The sequence below is a fragment of the Scleropages formosus genome, chromosome 16 (assembly GCF_900964775.1).
Source record: "Scleropages formosus chromosome 16, fSclFor1.1, whole genome shotgun sequence".
Lineage (NCBI taxonomy): Eukaryota > Metazoa > Chordata > Actinopteri > Osteoglossiformes > Osteoglossidae > Scleropages > Scleropages formosus.
The window spans coordinates 679068-698845 of NC_041821.1; the positions used below are offsets into that span (position 1 = coordinate 679068).

The 19778-nt window shown below is 49.2% G+C and overlaps 1 protein-coding gene across 5 annotated transcripts; it reads left to right on the plus strand.

Moving 5' to 3' along the window:
• The first annotated feature begins 190 nt into the window (after positions 1 to 190).
• On the plus strand, positions 191 to 13690 carry kdm2aa (lysine (K)-specific demethylase 2Aa). 5 transcript variants are annotated; one of them, XM_029258982.1, is made up of 22 exons: positions 191 to 883; positions 970 to 1201; positions 5605 to 5743; positions 6033 to 6111; positions 6328 to 6374; positions 6505 to 6683; positions 6792 to 6898; positions 7051 to 7144; positions 7329 to 7482; positions 7694 to 7827; positions 8042 to 8168; positions 8379 to 8602; positions 8683 to 8760; positions 8855 to 9112; positions 9355 to 9489; positions 9708 to 9794; positions 10124 to 10384; positions 10572 to 11818; positions 12130 to 12293; positions 12399 to 12545; positions 12627 to 12842; positions 12951 to 13690. In XM_029258982.1, the coding sequence occupies exons 2-22, from the start codon at positions 1166 to 1168 to the stop codon at positions 13130 to 13132; spliced, it is 4095 nt and encodes a 1364-aa protein (XP_029114815.1). In that variant the 5' UTR covers positions 191 to 883; positions 970 to 1165; the 3' UTR covers positions 13133 to 13690. The 5 variants fall into 5 exon arrangements, with proteins under 5 accessions (XP_029114815.1, XP_029114814.1, XP_029114816.1 ...); XM_029258981.1 differs by having other exon boundaries at positions 191 to 1201; XM_029258983.1 differs by having other exon boundaries at positions 191 to 1201; positions 7694 to 7809.
• Positions 13691 to 19778: the final 6088 nt, after the last annotated feature.

Genomic DNA, 19778 nt, shown 5'->3' on the forward strand with positions numbered 1-19778 from the left:
CATGCGCGACGCCATTGGTCCTGTTGCTATTAAACTTTTTGGGTATTTTTGCCCAATCGTTTTCCGGCTACTTTGCTTGTACAGTGGCACCTCTACTGTCCAATCATATTGTCACCGGCTCACCCTCTGCCGCCTATCATTGGAGAGGCTTTCGGTAGGGGGCGGGTCATTGCGGAAGACCAGTGGTGTTTCGTGACGAGTTGAAAATGGCGGCGAGTCGTACACCACATTAACTTTATCGGCTAATAATGACAAAAACAGCTTTTTAAAACGAAGGAAAGCGAACGCGTTTAAAATCAAAACTCCACTGGTTATCCTAGAACGCGTTCCTTCGGAAAAACGGGGAGAAAATCCAGGGTGAGCACTTAAGATTTCCGAGTGGGACGCGGAAAGTTGCTCAGTGTGTAACCTCGTCCACGCGCCGTTGGGTTCGGAGCTGGCACGCGCCGCGCTCGCGGACGCGAGTCGGCCGCGGCGCGAGCCACCCGCACGCAGCCCGCCTTCGCTTGAATCCTGAGGCGAGAGAAGAGAACGGAGAGGGCGCTGCTGTGTGTGTGTGTGTCGCGCACCGCAGGGGGGGGGACGGACGAGAGCGGCGGTGTACGGACACAGAACCGTGCCGTGCGGCGGCGGTTTTCGTTTCGTCTCGTCTTGTTTTCCTGGAGCCGCTCCCACGCTTTTCGGTGCTGAAATGCTGCCCGGCTTCACTTCAGCGCGGGGCAGCTGCCTGGTCTGGTTAACCTGCTGCTGCGGGTAGCTACAGAGGGAGCTACTAGCGCCGGCCCGCCAACGAGCGCTCTGTCTGTGAACTGCAGTACAGCAGCAGGCGAGGACAAGACTCTGAGCGCTGAAGACATATTTAGTTCTACGGGAGAACGTTTGTGTAAGAAGCTCGGTCGCCCGTAAAAGCAGCTAGCCGCTTAGCAGCGCGCGTGCCGTGGGCCTCCTCCTATTAAATTCTTTTCCCAGAATGAAGCTCGCGAGCGGCGACAGAGTGACCGGAAACACCTGTCAGTGAGACCCGGCCCGGGGCCGCGCGTCTGTCCGCTCCCTCCTGCCACTGCGCTCCACGGGTCCTTATAGGACTGGACTGGACTGTACTGTTTGTGGCCCGGACGGGACACTCCGACCCTGTCGTCGAGCCTCAGCCTGAGCCCGAACGGACATGGAGGAGAGCCGCCCCCGCTACAGCAAGCGCCTGGTGAGTCCACAGCAAACGCACACTCTCGAACACAGCACCCCAGCAGTACATCATTGCTGGACTCCGAGTGACTGGTACCTGGAGCCAGGTAAGAGCATCTGCCTGTCAGACACTGGACTGGTGTAACACACAGTGCACACGCGTGTCCCCCTCTGACACGGCAATGAATGTTTCACCCCATTGCCAGGCTCCGTGTGACTGGTACCTGTCAGAGACTGTCAGTCAGTAATGCAAGAGTTGTAACTTTACACTAGTTTCAGTGTAGTTTAATACTGCCACTGGTTACACTGTTTTTATAGTGTTTGCACACTTTTTAAGTGTCCTGGAGTTGAGACAGAGAGGCAAATGAAGTGAAAACACTCTAGATTGTTTTCGGTTTTTATAAGAGCTGTAATGTGGTGTAGTTCACACTTCTGTCATTGTTTTCTTTTAATACTGAAGTATACATGGGTTTGTTTGTAGCAGTAATGGTATTTATTTTCCGAGTTGACAGTAGTACTTCAGTGCTTTAAGAACTTTGTCCTTCATTCGTTATCTGGGATACACTTTATCCCAAAAGACATACCTTAGTTTGCATTTTTTTAAATGCAGTGCAACCTATGTTAGACACTTTCGGGCTTTCAGTAAAAGTTAGTATTACCCTTAGTTAAGAGCAATGTACCAGAGAGAGTCGTCCTAAGGTGTGCTGGAAGGCTGTACCGTCTTCCATCCAGTTATACGGTGTTTGTTTCTTTGCCGTTGGTCAGCTTTTCTGAAACTTGTTACTGGATTATTTTTTCTTAACCATACATACTGTAACGGTAAAAAGTTTTGATTACACCTGGACAAACTGGAGGACAACCCACAAGTGTTCTACGTCTGTGGAAACTTCCACAAAAGAGCTGGGAAGATGTGGAGCCTCATTTCCTGATGAGATTTGTTCACCACATGCCTTGTGAAAAATAGTGCTTTTGTGTGTACTCAACCTTTTCTCTGGTACTACATATGCATATATTGTCTTTGATGTAACTGATAGTGTTGCAGCAAGGCACAAGGTGGTCATGAAAAAATCGTGTGAGATAGAGTATCTGTGCTTTCGGAGGATGTTGTACTGAACTTGAATACATCTCGCTTTTCATGAGCTCAACACATCACCATCGTACATGGTACTTGTGTAATATTGTTCAGTAAAAGCTCGTAGTTCCTGTGTTTCAGCAGCTTTTACTTGAAGGTGTCTTGATGTATGTACACCTACCACAATGACAAACGACCAGTTAGGTAGGAACAGTCAATATAGGGAGATGGTGAGGAAGGGAATTGTAGTTACAGCAGGGTTGTGAATGGAGTTCTTCTTGTGGATTGTACTCTGGCTCCTCATTGCTCTGTGTTTTCTCATTGTTTAAAATACAGAGTGGAAAAAAATTATTTTTTTAAGAATATGTTCTGTGGCTGTTAATGAGAACTATCAGTCTTAGGTGTTAATAAACTGCTGTTTGGAGCATAGAGTACAATGATATTTTCTCATGAAGCAAAAGTTATAAATGTAAACAGTCATGTGTTAGACTATCAAGAACAGGCTGAAAACCATTTTTTGCATAATGACTTTTCAAATTGAAATATAAGAACAATACAGCCACTTGTGGAAAATTAATCATGCAAGTAATGGAAATAGGTGAACATTCAATAGTTTTGTAAGAAGACGTTCAGATAAAGTTAAGGTTACTTACCTTATTTGTGCACCACAGCCAAACCACTCACATCTTGACCCAGCCACCTTCAGAGTACAAATTTGTCTCTTTAACTACTATGTCCCTGCTGTCACGGGGAGTGCGTAGTGCATTGAACGCAGGGACAATGTGTCCATCTACTTTGAGGAGCTGTTTAATGGAATGTAGCCTTTCAGCAGCTTTCTTACTTTTTGGCTGCTCTGTGCTGAAGTGTGTGATGGAGTAGTAGAGGAAAAAAAATTGTGCGTCTTGTGTGTGAGTATGTGTGTTAGAGCACTGCTCGGATATAAATAACATCAACAGAACTTGCCACTGCTGATTAAGCATGTTAAAATGTGGATCCTTTTTTTACTTTGAATAAACCCCTCCCTGAGTGCTTGGGTCAGCCTGCCTCCCCCAATGACGACAGAGTGACGGCATGTTCATAGCCACAGAAGGATGCAAAGGAGGAAAGACGGGTACAGCTAGAGAGGCTGTTAGGCAGACCATGTGAGCAGGATGCGGAAATGGAGTGCAGAGAGAGAGAGGGAGCAAGAGGAAGCAGGGAGGGGACACTGCAGAGCAGAGGGACGGTCGAGGAAACACCGCAGGACTTTTTTTGAGGGAGCCAGTGATGGATGAAGGGGTCATAGCAGCGGCTGTAGGAAGCATCAGCATGACGAGAAGGAGAAAGAGGAGAGGAATGGTGACACTGAAGGTGCGAGGTGTGTAGTGTGTCTCTGCAGGGTTTCAGAGACAGGCTGCAGGCGCATATACAGCATCTCCGTATGACCTCTAAGCAGTGTGTGTGGCAGCTCGCCCATCGTTTCATTGATTTATGCCTGTGTAACAGAGAGATGGATGCTGCGTATTTTTTTTTCGTTTTCACAGAGTACAGAGCTGTGTGAGACTCTTGGAAATCATGTCAAACCTTTGCTGTTTTATTCTTTCAGACAGTGTCTGCACTCAGCTGCTGTAGTATTTATGAAGTACCATGATTTAATGTCTGACAGAAGGTCACATTAGGTGTAGTAGACTTTCAGGGCATGAGTTGCTCTGGATCAGATGAATGGTACAAAGTTATGTAATGTCAGTACAGTCTGTGCTGATGGTTCATGGTGTTTGTGTGTGTGCCGCTGTACTGCAGTAAAGTTCTCATGACTGCTGTCGTTCCTCATCAGTACTCCTGGGCCTCAGTGTTGGACTGGTGGATAGTGCATGTGCATGGAGTTGGTCTGTTAGTCAAGGTGAGCTCTGATGTTAATTTGACTGTGTGTACCTCTGTACCGCTCTGGTGGAATTTGTCTGAAGCTGATTGACATGAAGATTGTCTTATGGTGATGTGGAGTTGAACTGTTAGTGGCTGGTGAATGCTGGACTAACAGCTGAATAACAGGTCATGTTCTGACATCATCAGTGGAAATTGTGGTCCCAGAATAGTTCCAATGGGTCTATGGTGTTAAAAAAAAAAAAAAAAAAAAGGTGCAGGAAAGTTGTATAGTGTGAGTATGACAGAGATTGAGGATTCTTCTCTGCAAACAACAGCTTCCTGAGTGCAGACAAAGGGAGGGGTGTGTGTGGGGGGGGAGGTATGACAGTAAGGGGGCAGGGCCAGTGTGGGCTGTTGCTGGAGATTATCCCTCTGTCATCTGTTGTGCCCTGGGGCCTGTGAGACAGACATAAAGTCTTTCTCTTGGTGTCTATTCCAGCGTGACAGGACGTTAAATGCACGCATTTTTAATGTTTTCTGTATATCTGAACTTACATATCCTGATGCACCTCAGGTGCATGGTATATGAGGAACAATTTTGACATCAGCATTTTACTAGAATCATTGAGCATTCATTATTGTGGCGTTACGAGATAGTGTCCATAGGGTGGATGATTTCAGATGGGTCAGACTAGGTATAGTCAGCGCTGTCCTTGTGTACTGGCTACCGCTGTGAACAAGTTCACACTCGGGGCTTGTCGGGTGCTGATGATGGCTTTCATTTGCCTTAGATATATGTTTTTACCAAGTTAATTGGGTTTGGTCCATTGTCTTATTCCATGTTTTCATTCTCCACCATTGAAAGCATTATTGTTTTCAAGCGACTCAAGGTTGTACACTAAGCTGCTTACACTGACTTACCCATTTGTACAGCAGGGTAATATTTACTGTTATCAATTCAGGGTAAGTACCTTGAATAGATATACTGCAGCAGGAGTGAGGAGTCAAACCCAAGATCTTTCGAATTCAAGGCATCAGCTCTGATCACTGTATCACCTGCTGCCCTAATTGTCTACTGTTTGATAGTGCTCATGTGACACTGCAGACAGAATCCTACAAGGTAGTGTCAGTGTAAGAGAAGTCAGTGGCTGCCCTCCATGTTCCATAACAGTGAAGGGTTTGCAACAGTCTCAATTGTGAATTGATGTAATTCCGTGATTGATGCCATCCGACTTGGTCCATGCCCAGGTTATCTCTTGACAGACCATAAACAACAAGTTCTTCAGTCTTACTACCTCAACAGGTTGTGTTCTACATTTTCCACAAAAATTAGAAAATTTGCACTTTCTACCCTGCTCCTTTTCTTTCACTAATTAATTCAGTCAACCTTATGAATAGATTTGATATGGGTTACTTTATAATATTCATAAGATACTTTCACATGGTAAAGGCTTGGTCTGGTCAGGTTATGGTGATAAATGGGTATAATGTTTTTCTTCTGTCCTCAGCGGTCAGGTACACGAAGGCGCTACCAAGATGATGGCATCTCAGATGATGAAATTGAGGGGAAGAGGACTTTTGACCTGGAGGAGAAACTGCGGAGTGACAGATTCAGCTCAGATCGTGTCAAGCGAATGGAGGGAAAAGGTTTGAACTGTAATTGTACATCTGTATCTGTAAGTCAAGACCTAAGAAGGCCATTGTTTTGCGTTTGTGGTACGCCCTTTACTGACGTATTATAAAGATTTACTGCAGGATTTTTCTGTCTTCCTCCTTTTTCATACAAAAATTTCTTGGCACTTCGTTAAAAGCCTTTTGCTGATGTTACTCAGTCAACACGCCTAGTTTATTTTGGCAGACAAGTTATTTTGTCATTTTTTTAAAAAACCATGTATCTGTACGTGCTGTATTTAGCTGACCTGTCTATTTTTTGCAGACTTCACATATGAATACATCCAAAGAGAGGGCTTAAGGGACCCCATCATTTTTGAAAAGCCAGATGGACTTGGCATCAAGTATGACCTTCAGCCTTCATCCTGAGGATGACTTGGTGTTTCTATACTTGGCTGCATTCCTGCAAAATCTGTAATAATGTCTTTAAACATTACGTCAATTTTTGTAATGAGAAAATATTTAAAGTAAGAACAGCAGAAATAATATATGAAATAAAGTCTAACTAATAACTTATCAGAGCTTATTTAGGAAAATTAACTGTTTTTTGTATCTTGAAGGATGCCGGATCCAGATTTTAGTGTAAATGATGTCAAACTGTATGTAGGTAAGCACCTCTTTGGCCCAACTTCACTGTGTTCATGCCTGTTTTGTGTTTAGTGTCAGTAGTGTTTACTGTGTTTACTGGCTCAGTTTGTTCATAGAAAGCTCCTCTGATGGCACACTTGCTCTCTCAGGCAGCAGGCGGGTCATTGATGCGATGGACGTGAACACGCAGAAGGGCATCGAAATGTCCATGGCCCAGTGGCAGCGCTACTATGAGACGCCGCCATCCCAGAGGGAGAAGCTGTACAATGTCATCAGCTTGGAGTTCAGCCACACGAAGCTGGAGAACCTGGTGAAGAGGCCCACCTCAGTGAGTCATATCCACTGCCTACTGTACTGTTAGGTACTGTGACCCTCTATGAGTGCAGTGCTAATTTTACATGCTTCAGGTCACATGCGGCTCTATCTGCATTTGCAGGTTGATATGATCGACTGGGTCGACAACATGTGGCCCCGGCATTTGAAGGAGCGACAGAGAGACGGCACTAATGCCATTGTTGACATGCAGTATCCCAAAGTGCAGAAGTGAGCTTCTTCATTCCTGTCTGTTTCTTCAGATCTGTATGTCCTGCCCACTCATTCTTCCTCATAGGAACCCCTGGTGTCCCAGGTTATGTTTATGTTAAGTTTCTCTCAAAGTTTCTATAAATCTTAAATGCCTCATCTTTGCAATACAGGTACTGCCTGATGAGCGTGCAGGGCTGCTACACAGATTTTCACATCGACTTTGGGGGGACATCTGTGTGGTACCACATACTGCGCGGAGGCAAGGTGGGAACAGAGTGCAGGCCTGAAGGAACCTCACAAGGAGCCTTTTTCTCCCCTGTATCTTGGCCAGAGGGGCAAAGTTCCAAATGAAGTTACAAAATGTCTGACTGTAGTTTGAACTCCTCAGAACTTAACTGGGAAGAAGAGGGAGCTTAAAGCGCGCGTGTGTGTGTGTGTTTCTGCACAGGTGTTCTGGCTCATTCCGCCCACGCCCCAGAATCTGGAGATGTACGAGAACTGGGTGTTGTCAGGGAAACAGAGCGATATTTTCCTGGGGGACAAGGCCACTGACTGCCAGAGGATCGAACTCAAGCAGGGTTACACCTTCATGATCCCTTCTGGTTTGTTCATGCTTTTCTTACCCTGTGCTGCTCACACTCCTGTTATGCCCCATCTAAATTGTTCCCTGTGTGTGGCCACATACACGACACAACAAACTTTTTACACCTAACATTTGTTCTTGTTACGTATGATCAGCACGGATGTGCTGTAATGGCTCTTTGAAGAGCTTTTTGTCATGGGGGTGACTTTACGCGTCCTCCTGCATCCCAGGATGGATCCATGCCGTGTATACGCCAGTCGACACGCTGGTGTTTGGTGGCAACTTCTTGCACAGCTTCAACATCCCCATGCAGCTGCACATCAATACCATTGAGGACCGAACAAGGGTGAGCATATGGACTCAGGTGTGTCTTTAAATGATGGAGGAGGAAAAGCACACATATAACGGCTGGACATTGTTTTCATTGTGAAAAGATCGTGTGAGCTTTTTTGTGTGTGTGTGTGTGTGTGTGTGTGTGTGTGTGTGTGTGTGAGAGAGAGAGAGAGTAAGAGAGAGAGAATGAAAGACGTGGCCTGTGCTGTGTGAAGCTGACGTGTGTGCCCCTGCTGTATCCCCAGGTCCCAGCCAAGTTCCGCTACCCGTTCTACTATGAGATGTGCTGGTATGTACTGGAGCGGTACCTGTACTGTCTGACCAACACATCGCACCTCACCCCCGAGTTCCAGAAGTACTCGCTGGGCATCGGTCAGTACGTGTGGCTTCCTCACTCCCTCACATGCAGACATGGTCTCTCCCTCTCTTACACTCTTCTTTTTGGAGCCAGAAGACAACTTTTCTTAAGTGGGATTTTGAAGCTGTTAGTGTATAGAGAAGAATTGGGACACATCTCAGTATGTGATTAGATTTTTACAACCCATTGAATCCGTTCCATTAATGTCTGAACTTGGTCTTCAGGCCTGAAACGAGAGGAGTTCCTCAATGGCCATATAAAAGATGAAGATGAGCAAGAGGACGAGGATGACTCTGGTCCCATCAAACCAGGGATCAAAGTTCACCTCACTCCTTTTGAGCTGGAGGGGCTTTGGAGTCTGTTGGGAAAGCTTGAGTCGCTTCCATCCCACAAGAAGTGTGTCCCCACCGGGATCCACAACGCCCCGGCCTTGCTGCACGACATCAGGGTAATGCCATCGCCAGCGCTGGCTCTAATGTGGGATGTGGCAGTTCGCACAGACATGTCCTCTACTCTCTTTGTCCTCAGACCCTGCTGCAGGAGCACGCCAACGACATCCCCAAGCTGTCCTACACTGGAAGGCCCATTGTCAAGTGGCCTAGGAGGGTGAGTTGCTTGGCATTCGCCCCTTGGTTTGGGCCTTATTCAGATCCCGATGCAGTGCCAGTGAGACCGTAACACAGTGTCCCCCTGGCACCAGCCCTCGTGGTACCAGCCCCCTCCCTTTCCTCCTCCCCCAACGGTGGGCCGGCCCCGCCTCTCCACCACGCCAGTGCCCCAGCGGCCTCAGAAGCCGCCGTCCTCCATGTCGGTACTACGACGGCGGCGTGTGCGTTGCAAGCGCTGTGAGGCATGCCTCAGGACAGAGTGCGGTGACTGCAACTTCTGCAGGGACATGAAGAAGTTTGGAGGCCCCGGCAAACTGAAGCAGACATGTGTGCTGCGGCAATGCCTCGCCGTAAGTCTCGCTGTCTTCCTTGGGTCTCTCTGCATCTTTCCCTCTGCACTTAGTCAAGAGCTGCTTCTAACTGGTGGATTGTAGCATTTTTAGCATGACAGCCCCCCCCAACCTGACAGCCACCCGCCACGGTTGTTTGACCTTGTCTCTTGCTCTGGATATGTCTCCTGCAGGTCACTTCACTCAGGGGTTCAGCGCTGTTGTGAAATCACTGTGTTTTGTTTTCTCTGCGTTTCCCTCAGCCGGGTCTCCCACTGTCTGCTGTGTGTGAGGTGTGTGGCGAAGGCAACCAGGAGAGTGGCGACACCACACCCTTCTCCCTAACACTTATGGAGTGCTCCAACTGCGCTCAGATTGTTCATCCTGGGTGCCTCAAGGTGACTTCATCACCACAACCCCAGCCTCTCTCTCTCTCACTCACACACCAGTGGACCACAGTGTAGGATCTGAATGTCCATGCTGCCACTTGTAGACATCAGTTTGAAATTGTTTCCTGTTCCTCTGTGCACCTTTTCTGTTTGCACTTGTCATGTTGTAGGGTGTTTCTCTGTACAGAATGACTGTGAAAAGATGATCTGTTCCTTGATGTGTGAAGGTGCCAGGAGAGGGCGTGGTGAACAAGGATCTGCCAAGCTGCTGGGAGTGTCCCAAGTGTGCCACAGGCAAACCGTCACAGTCGGAGGTAGTGCCCCCCCGACCCAACTTGACTCAGCCTCTCTCACTTTGTGCTTTTCTCCATGCCTTTTTCTGACAACAAACAAAAACGCATAGACACACCTGGTGAGGGCAGCTCTAAGGAGGAACACTACAGCATCTTTGCTGACCGCATTTTACCCATGGAAATTTTAATTCTGCACACTTTTGACATGATACCCTTATGTGCCACGTCGCAGCCTTTGCACGATGTGATGACACATTTTGCCAGAAAAAACCTTCAGGTTGTTCCCTGGGCCCACGGTGCAGCCAGTGCTCCGGTGCAATGAATCCTGCCATTCTCTCTCCCTCTGTCAGTCCTCAGGCAGCGATGACGACAGCGTGGCGTCGGCAGGCTCGCTTTCGCCGGCCGCGCCCGCCTCTGAGAAGCTCTCGCACAGGAAGGGGCTGGGGGGCGGGGTGGGCGACGAGGGCGGAGGGGGCCGGGGCCGCGGGAGGCAGGGTGCCGGGCGGCCTCTCTCCTCTCTCTCGGGGGCACCCCCCACTTCCCACAGGCTGCTCTTGCAGCAGCAGGACAGGAAGCGGGCGGGACCCCTGGAGCTGCGGCTCAGGAAGCGGGTGAGGCATCGTCCCCTCCCCCTGCTCCTGCCGCACTCCCACCCCCTCTGATGCCTGTCATCTGTGTTCAGTTTCCCTCAGATGTGTTAGTCAGTGTGAGAGGGCTTCTTACCTCAGCAGTACTGCCGCTCATTCCGTCACACTCTCTTTCTCTCTCTTTCTCTTTTTCTCTCTCTGCCACCCTTAGAAACGTAAGTCCTCCTCTCTGGACTCGCGAGTGGCCAAACTCCAGTGTCGCCGCAGACCCAGCAAAGATGATGATGACTCGGTCAGCAGCGATGAAGACGATGATGACGACGATGAAGATGATGATGAAGATGAGGACGATGATGAAGATGAGGAGGAGGAGGACGATGACGACGACGACGAAGACAGTGGTGGTGGCCGGAAGCTGTCCTTCCACTCCAGAGGCACATCGGGGTCAACTTCACGCCTGCAGCACTCCTCTCGAGGGGTGGGCACAGGGAGGCGGGGCTTATGGAGAGGGTCCACCCAGCGCATGGGCCGCGGGGGTGGTCTGCCCCCTGACTCAGCCCTGAGGATGCGCCGTGGTGTGGGGATGAGGGACGGACGCAGGCAGCGCGGGGGGCGCGTGTGGCCACGAGGAGGAGGACGGACACAGCAGCGGCGCCGCGACGACACGGAAGACGAGGACAGTGAAAGCGACAGTGACGACCACGATGAGGATGAGGACGATGAGGAAGAGAGCGAAGACGGACAGCTCGGGGGTCAGCTGGACAAGGAGAGCCGAGGGCATCGGCGGCGTGCGCGAGCAGAGCGGGACGAAGACAGTGACGAGAGGGATCTCGATGGAGCTGGACAGGATGCTGAGATGGACGAAGATGCAGAGGAGGAAGAGGGGAACCCATCAGACTCTGAGCCAGAGCCGCCTGTACTGCTGGTGTCAGACTTGAACGATGACCTGCTGAACGGGTCCTATCTGACAGTGACGCTGCAGCGCCCTCCGAAGGCCAAGCGTGACCCTGGTGCCATTGTCCCCAAGCTGGAGGCAGCCGTGTCCCCCAGGGTACTGCCCAATAGCCAAGGCTATGTCCAGCGAAAATCTTTGCAGCGGCCACGACACAGGAACGGCAGCACTGGTAATGGCCTGGTGACACAGGGAGCCCGTGGAGGGGGCTTCTCTGCTGGGGGGCGCTATCACAGACTGCCAGGGCGCCCCCACCGGCACGCGCAGGACCCAGGCTCAATGGAGTGGGAGACGGCATCCCCCTCCACCACCTCGTCCCAGTCCTCGGCCTGTCCGACACCCCCACCCCCGACCTGCTCACCTCCCTCTCTGCTGTCACTGCCCTCCTTCAGGGATGTGGGGAACGAGCCCGGGTGTGAAAAGGAGGTGTGGGTGTCTGTGTTTCGCTACCTGACCCGCGCTGAGCTCTGCATCTGCATGAGGGTCTGCAAGACCTGGTACAAGTGGTGAGTGAGCAGCGCATGATTGCTGCGTGTGTGAGGCTACTGGGACGCAGGCCAGAAACACGCGCGCATCCTTACGGTATATTTACATTTGTTCATGTAGCTGACACTGTTCTCCAAAGCGACTTACAACGTTAAGGTACTTAAGGTTATTTACCCTTCTGTACAGCTGGGTAATTTAACTGGAGCAATTAAGGGCAAGCACCTTTCTGAAAGCTACTACAGCTGGATGACCTTTGAGTCCAGGAGAAGCAACTGTAACCGGTATATACACACAATCACACGCACGGTCCTCCCTCTGCCTTTGGTTATAGGAGCTGCGACAAGCGCCTGTGGAACCGTGTTGACCTGAGCCGCTGCCGCTCGCTCAGCCCCCAAGCCATGTCTGGCATTGTCAAGCGGCAGCCTGTCACGCTGGACCTCTCCTGGAGTGCCGTCTCCAAGAAGCAGCTCACCTGGCTCATCAACCGGCTCTCAGGTAACCTGAAGGCTGCAGGTGCATGTCGGTCCTCAAGAGGGTGCTGTAGTGTTGGATGGAGCAGAAAACTAAAAATCCCACAAAAATATTGTCCGTGTTGCTCAGGGTTGAAAGACCTGATGCTGTCGGGCTGTTCCTGGTTGTCCATCTCGGCTCTCAGCTGCCCCAGCTGCCCCCTTCTTCGCACCCTGGACCTGCGATGGGCTGATGGAGTGAAGGATTCACAGATACGTGACATCATCGCCCCCCCAGGTCCATATGTGTCTTGTGCTTTGAGATTTACGTTGGGTGGAACATGCGAAAGCCTTTCTGAGTGCTTGTGGACCCTTGCAGGCTGTGAGAACCGCAGTACCCTCAGGAACATGCAGACATTCCGCCTGGCAGGGCTGGACATCACCGACTCGACGCTGCGTCTTATCATCCGCCACATGCCCCTGCTGGCGCGGCTCGACCTGTCTCACTGCCGCAACATCACGGACCAGTCGGTGAACCTGCTCACGGCTGTGGGCTCCTCCACACGCAACACACTTGCTGAGATCAACCTGGCGGGTGAGTTAGGGGGAGCTGTGTGTGTATTTCTGTGTATCTGTGTGTATGTGGGAGATGGGCAGCAGGGAGAGAGCATGAAGGCCATGTCTCTTCCTCTTTGGACCCCAGGGTGCAACAAGCTGACAGACGACTGCCTGCTGTACCTGAAACGAGTGCCGAGTCTCACGCTGCTGGACCTGCGGGGCTGCAAGGGTGTGAACCGGTGTGCCTGCGAGGCCTTCATCTCGGAGCTCTCTGTCAGTGCGCTCTTTTGCCTCTCTGAGGACAAGCTCGTCCAGAGGATATCGTAGGGAGAGGCAAGACACGTGAACCCCGCCAGGTGGCAGAGGGAGGAGGGATCCGTGAGGGTCGTGGGTCACAGAGTCACAGGTAGAAGTACAGGAGGGGTGTTTGGGGTTTTTTTTTCTTTTTGGGTGGGTGAGTGGATGGGCAGGGTGCTGTGCTTTTCAGAACTCAGTTAGGAATCGCAGGCATTTTGCGCAGATAATCGGAGCAAAGCAGGACTGTGTGTTTGGGGAAATCCAGCATAGTCACAGCTGTTTTAGGGACCTCAAAGGGGACTTTTGGATAATGCAGGCTGGGATGCAGCATGTCCCAGAGTCCTGGTGCTGCGGCGGCTGAGAAGAGACGCTCCGGTTGCTCTCCCTGCTTGTTGGGAATGGCACCATAACTCCTTTCGTTCGCAAGATCTGAGTTTGACCCCTGGAGCTGAGAGCACTTCCTTCCTCCTGCACTCGAGTCCTTTTTGACCCTCACCTTGGCTCCTCTCTTTTTCTGTAACATTTCAATAAGGAATATAAATACTTTTGTGTACATTTGTTCCCTTTGCCCCATGTAAAATGACAGACTTGTAGCATTACAATAATTATTTTCTGGAATCTTTTTCAATTTTGTGTTTTTACAAGAAAAGGAAAAAATAAAAAAAAAAAAAAAAAATCAGAAGCATTTAATTAAAATGTGATGATCAAACCAGTTATTTTTCATGTTACTGTGTGGGTGGAGCAAGCAGTGTGTGTTGTTGACCACCCCATACTTAACCTGCAGCAGTGGCCCTGATTGGTTCTTCAATGATGAGAATACCTGAACAATGAATCACAGAGGACTCCTGTGCAGGATGAGATTCATGTTGTCCAGTCCCAGTACTCAGTAAAATGACCACATATTTAACATGTTTATATTCCAACCACAAAAAGGATGAGATACAAATATTTAAAAAATAATTAATTCTGGATGCTTCACTACCATGAACAACATGAGGACAAAACAGGATCAAAATAATATAGAACTGGTTCACTGGGAGGGCTGCTGGTGGTGTCGTGGGTGGAATGGCTGCCTTTGGCTCTGAAGGTTGCTGGTTTAGTCCCTGCTCCTGGTAGTTGTGCCCTTGAGCAAGGTGCTTGTCCTGCCATTGCTCCAGTACCTTTGCCTGACTATGTGCCTGGGTAACCAGTTGTGGCCCTGCGATGGACTGGCGTCCCGTCCAAGGTGTGCCCCCCCCTTCAGCCTTGTGCCCGGTATCTCCTGGATGGGCTAAAGTTCACCGCCATCCTGCTTGGGACAAGCGGTTACTGAAATTGTAATAATAAGGTACTGAAAAGGTACTTTATTATCACTGTATGCAAATTGGTTGGTTGGTTTACTGGGAGATGTTTAAAGGACAAGGTTCAGGACACCATATCAGACATATGGAACCTGCTTTGTGCATGCATGGCCCGATGGAGCTGTTCAACTGTGGGGCTAATGCCAAGTGAAGCTGAGGTTTAAACACCAGGCTTCGAAGTTAAGTTGTATCATTGTGATGTTTTACTCATCAGACACGACTGACAAAATTTAGGTGTGTATATGTGTGTGTATCTTCGGTTCTCTGCCCATCGCTACAGCAAGTTGACCCACTGCAGATTCATGACTCCCCTGGTCCTGAGGGCTCCCCCTACAGGCTGTAGAACTTGATGTTGCGGTCCATTGTGGTGGATGAGAGGAAGTGGGCATGCTCTCCACAGGTAACAACCACCTCCAGACCTGAGTTTTCTGGGGGTGAGAAAGGGGTTAATCATACCAGGAGAAAAGTGTCTCATGTGCCCCTCCAATGCCCCAATCTCAGCAGCTGATTGGTACATGTGTACACACAAAAAAAAGAAGCCTGCAGATGAATAGAGAGAAGCACTGGACTGAAACTGGATTCATTTCCCATTTTACTCATTCGCAAGCAAAGTGAGTTCACCATAGTGAGAAAGGTATTGGGGGTAGGGGTGCTAGCAGCGTGACTCAACAAGAAAGGTCGAGCACCTCGAACCCAGCTTGCACGCACACCCAGATGTCAGAACCGGCGACCCAAAAGGATCGGTTCCAGTGTATACAACAAACACACACACACACACCCTCCCTAAACGGAGGTTGGATTTTTCGCTCCATTTCTCTGCTCCCTTTTGTGGTTTGTCCTCATCTCTGGATAGGCCTCAGTGCTTCAATGCCCGGGCCATTTCTGTCAAGTACTAACGGTCACCATGGTAACCAACTGCCCCCACCCCAAGGGCAATAGTCTTAAAAGTTCTTGAGCTTCCTCAGATCCCAGAGCTTGAGGGAGTTGTCCTGGGTACCTAGCGTTTGAGATGGGGACACAACTTGTCACACTATCTTTAAAACGGCAAAGTTGGCAATGTATGTATACTCCTTTAGGTTGCTGATCTTGAGCTTCAAGTCCGCAGTCCTTGTGCCAAAGATGAACACATCAGGGTGGAACTGGGCAGGTGAGAGCTGGTAAAGGGGCGGAGCCACGAGGCAGCGGCACTTACCCCAGGTGGCACGCTCATCCACCACCTTGGTGAGGACATGCCCCGTGTGGATGTTGGAGAAGACCTTGTACTGTGCACAAGACTTCAGGACATGGCTGTGTGTGACTCTTTCACAGAATTCTATAAACCTCTTTTACACTCAGAATTTTGCAAATAGTGAAACAGTACGGGAGAATGTGTGTGTCTGTGTCCTGTACCCGATCGTCAGAGGCGCTCAGCAGGTAGTCGCCAGTGGCACGGAGGGAGAGCCTGGTGACCCCTGCCTCATGGGCCATATCACCTGGACACAGGTAGACCCAGACACTGACCATACTCAGAGGGTGCACCGCAGAGGTGGAGAACACGGCCGACTGAGTTGATAGGACAGCGGAAGGGGCGGTGTTTGTCACCTGTGGCAGGCGGTAGATGACAGTGGTAACCTTCTTTGTGTGTCCCTTCAGAGTGGCCAAAATCTGCTACTCCCACTTGTCAAACACCACCATGTTCTTAGGAGCCTGGCCTACGCAGCGAGAAGGATGAGCAGAGGGTCAGTTGTGTGCTGCGCCGTGTCTGGACACAGGTACATTAACAGTATCCGGAGGATCAGTACAGTAGACATTGAGGTACGTGAGTGCATCGGTGAGCACTTTGTTGGAGTCTGTAGGGATGAGGTCCAATGCCAAGATCCCAGGAATGCTTGCACTGGCACTGTACAGACTTTGAGCGGGAGGAACAGAGATGGCCTCAACTGAGCTCAGCTAACCCTAACCGTGTCTCACAGGCTTCCCTCATACAGCCCGCCTGGTTCGGTGCCGGAGAGCTGCTTCGTGGCTGAACTCTTTAAGAACAACTTTTATCACTGTTAATTCACATAGAGAAAACAGACGTGTTCCTGAGCCATAAAATTGTTTCTTTTTGAAACATGCAAAACTTCTGCTTTTTAAACAGAGCGAAAATGTACCTGAGAACTAAGTCCAGAATATCAGAACTGCTCTGGACACCTTTAGATCCAGGCTTAAGAACCTCATGTTTGACACACACGTGATAATTTTTTCCTGTCCTGTTCCCCCTTTTCATATCACCAATTATCTTACTACTGTGTTCTCTTAATTTTGTAGTTTTATTGGTGATACTGGTGCCTCACCTTTGAACCCAGGACTGTAGGTTCAAATCCAGCTCAGTCTGTGTGAAGTTTGTATATTCTCCCCTTGTTTGTGCTGCTTTCCTCCAGGTGCTCTGGTTACCTCCCACAGTCCAAATATGTGTTTCTAGTGGGCTGGTCACTTTAAATTCCCGCATGTGTTAGAGAGAGAGTGTGTGTGTGTGTGTGTGAGTGAGAGAGAGAGAGAGAGAGAGAAAAAGAGTGATGGTCCTGTAAAGGACCAGTGTCTTGTCCAGTGTGTGTACCCTGCCTTTTGGCCTATGCTTGCAGGATAGAACCTGCAGCTTGGCAACCCTGCATTGGACAAGCAGCTAATGACAACGTAAGGATTTTGTTGCTCTTTTATTGTCATGTTTAAATGCTTTTTTACGTAAATTGCTCAAGTATTACAGCTTATATATTTTTCTTCATTATGAAGCACTTGAGATGCTACTGTACATAAAATTCACACCCCTTGACCCCTTCCTGCCAAGCCATGGGTAAAGTGTCATTTGTGATCAAAGAATAGTAACTAAAGTAATAGTCACAATGATATTGCTTTTGAAAATAACTGACAGAAGATTTTGCACATAGCCTTGTGTGGTGCTGCATGTCACGCACACGCTTATTTTGATTAGAATTGTCTGTTCTCACACAGGCTTTCTCATGAGTGTGATCTGACAGCTTGATACAGTACAATTTACATTTGCTTCTAAGTCTGAATGTGAGACAGCTGGTAGCGTAATGGTTAGAGCTACTGCCTTTGGACCCAAAGGTTGCAGGTTTAAGCCTCACCTCTGGCTGTAGTACCCTTGAGCAAGGTATTTACCCTAAATTGCTCCGTTAAAATTACCCAGCTGTAAAAGTGGGTAAATAATTGTAACCTCAACACCGTCAGTTGCTATTGGGAAAAGTGTCAGCTAAATGAATAAATGTAGAAGGAGCTGTCACCATACGACGCAAGTATTCCTTCCAGAAGAACGTTCACCGAGAGCCGAGAAGGACCCAAACACACGGCTGCGTTCACACTCACCATGTGCAAAGCCACCTGACGGTACTTTCAACTCGAACCAACTCCTCTGGCACGGTTCCCCTCCTCCCTGATGGAGACAGATGGTACTGGTCCTGAGCACAAGGAGAAGTCTGAGGAGGAATTCACTTACTGCACTGACTCACCTCTTACCTTCTTCCTCTCCATGGTCAGGATGGTGGCCTTGTCCTGGAGCTGTAGGCATGTAAGATGCCATGAAAGTGGTTTTGGATCCATCAGATACGTAAGCAAACATGGCACTTCCATCCAATCGGGTGTGGCTGTACGTGGCAGAGGCAAAATGTGCCGCCAGCAGGGCTGTGAACCTCTCACCTTCTGTACGATCTCCGCAGTCAGTCACCCCACCTGTTCGCTCACATCCGTGGGCTCTCCTGCAGCCCGCAGAGCAGGCGAGCGCGGTACACGACATGGAGTGAAAAAGAAAAAAAAGACATGTAATGTGAAGATCATTGGGGACAGCCTGTATTCTTACTGTTACTATTGTAACAACCTGCATTATTGGGGAGTGTCATGTTTGAGCGGGAAAACCATTGAGAATTGTGGGTAAAATGTGAATTTGTATTTCAACCGCTGTGGGGACTCATGGGGAATATGGGGCGAGTGGCTGTTGGACAGTGACGGTTCATAAAAGGCGGAGAAGCGCTAAGCAAGATTGAGGTCCTTGAGGAACAGCGACTCGGATTTCTCTTCAACACCCACACGTTTTGCCTTGAGCAACGGGGCTTCTCGGCCCCACACCACTGCTCTTTCTCCCTGTGTTCGCACCTCTCAGTCTTCCAGCAGGTATTCATGATGAACATCAGTGTCCGCACCTCCTCCTTCACCATCATCAGCACCATCCTCAGTATGAGCATTATTAAGCGTGTTCCACGCACCGACATGCTACGTTTTCACACCCGCAAACTCCGCAAACCCCTCCTTTTGTCGGAAGTGCACTCGCTTTCCTTCTGGGTCGCATGCCACAGTGCGTGCTGGGATACCGCCACACCTTCGGACTTGGCCCGTGACAGATTTTTTAAAATGAAAATCATAACTGAAGCACTGAGTGATTTGGGAATAAACAGCTTTAAGTGTTGCTTTTGTGTCTCAGTATCAGTAATAGAGACAGCGTAATTTTTTTTTTTTTTTTTTTTTTTACATTTACATGTATTCATGTATCAGACGCTTTTCTCCAAAGTGACATACATCTCATAGGAAATACAGTGTGTTCATTACATTAGGAGAAAGAGACACATAGTTGCAGATGTGATTCTTAAGTACAGTTTGTTTCTTTCCAATTTATGCATCGATGTTCATCACATGAATAGGCGCATGAAGCAGAATAGACAATTCCTATCACCTTTCTACAATTTTTTTTCTTAAGGTACGCTTTCTTTAAAAAGGTAAAAGGTTTTCTCTTTTTTTTTGCAGTCTATGAAGTGTGCGATACCAACAGAGGGCGCTGCGCAGGAATGTGGCGTGTGCGCGCGTGCGAACGAGCTTGTGATTTTTTAAAGCAGGGATTCGAATTGATTCATTGTACTCTTGAGAAGTCGCGTGTGTTAAGCACCACTGCGGGTGAAACTTCTGAACACGCAAAAGTACTTTTGCTGAGATGTACGTCGCTTTGGACAAAAGCGTCTGCTAAATGAATAAATGTAAATGTAAGTTCCGAGTTCCACGCTGTGTGCGCACGTGTATTGGCTGCGAGCCATGTGATAAACGGTTCCTGGATGAAGAATAACTGACTTAAGAAGGACAGCAATGGCAGTGGGCGCTGGGACGGGTCACGTGGAGACGCCGGTGCCTGTGTGTCACGAGCTGCAGTGCAGCGCAGCCCCCCGCTCGCCCCCAGACACTCAGCAACCCCCTACACCGACAGAGTCCAGATTACACAAGTTGAGCAGCATTTGCTCAGTGGTTGTGCAATAGAGGCCCGGCGGTCCTCGGGCTCGAGCTGTGGGGTTGGGGGGGGGGGGGTGTTCTCAGTAATA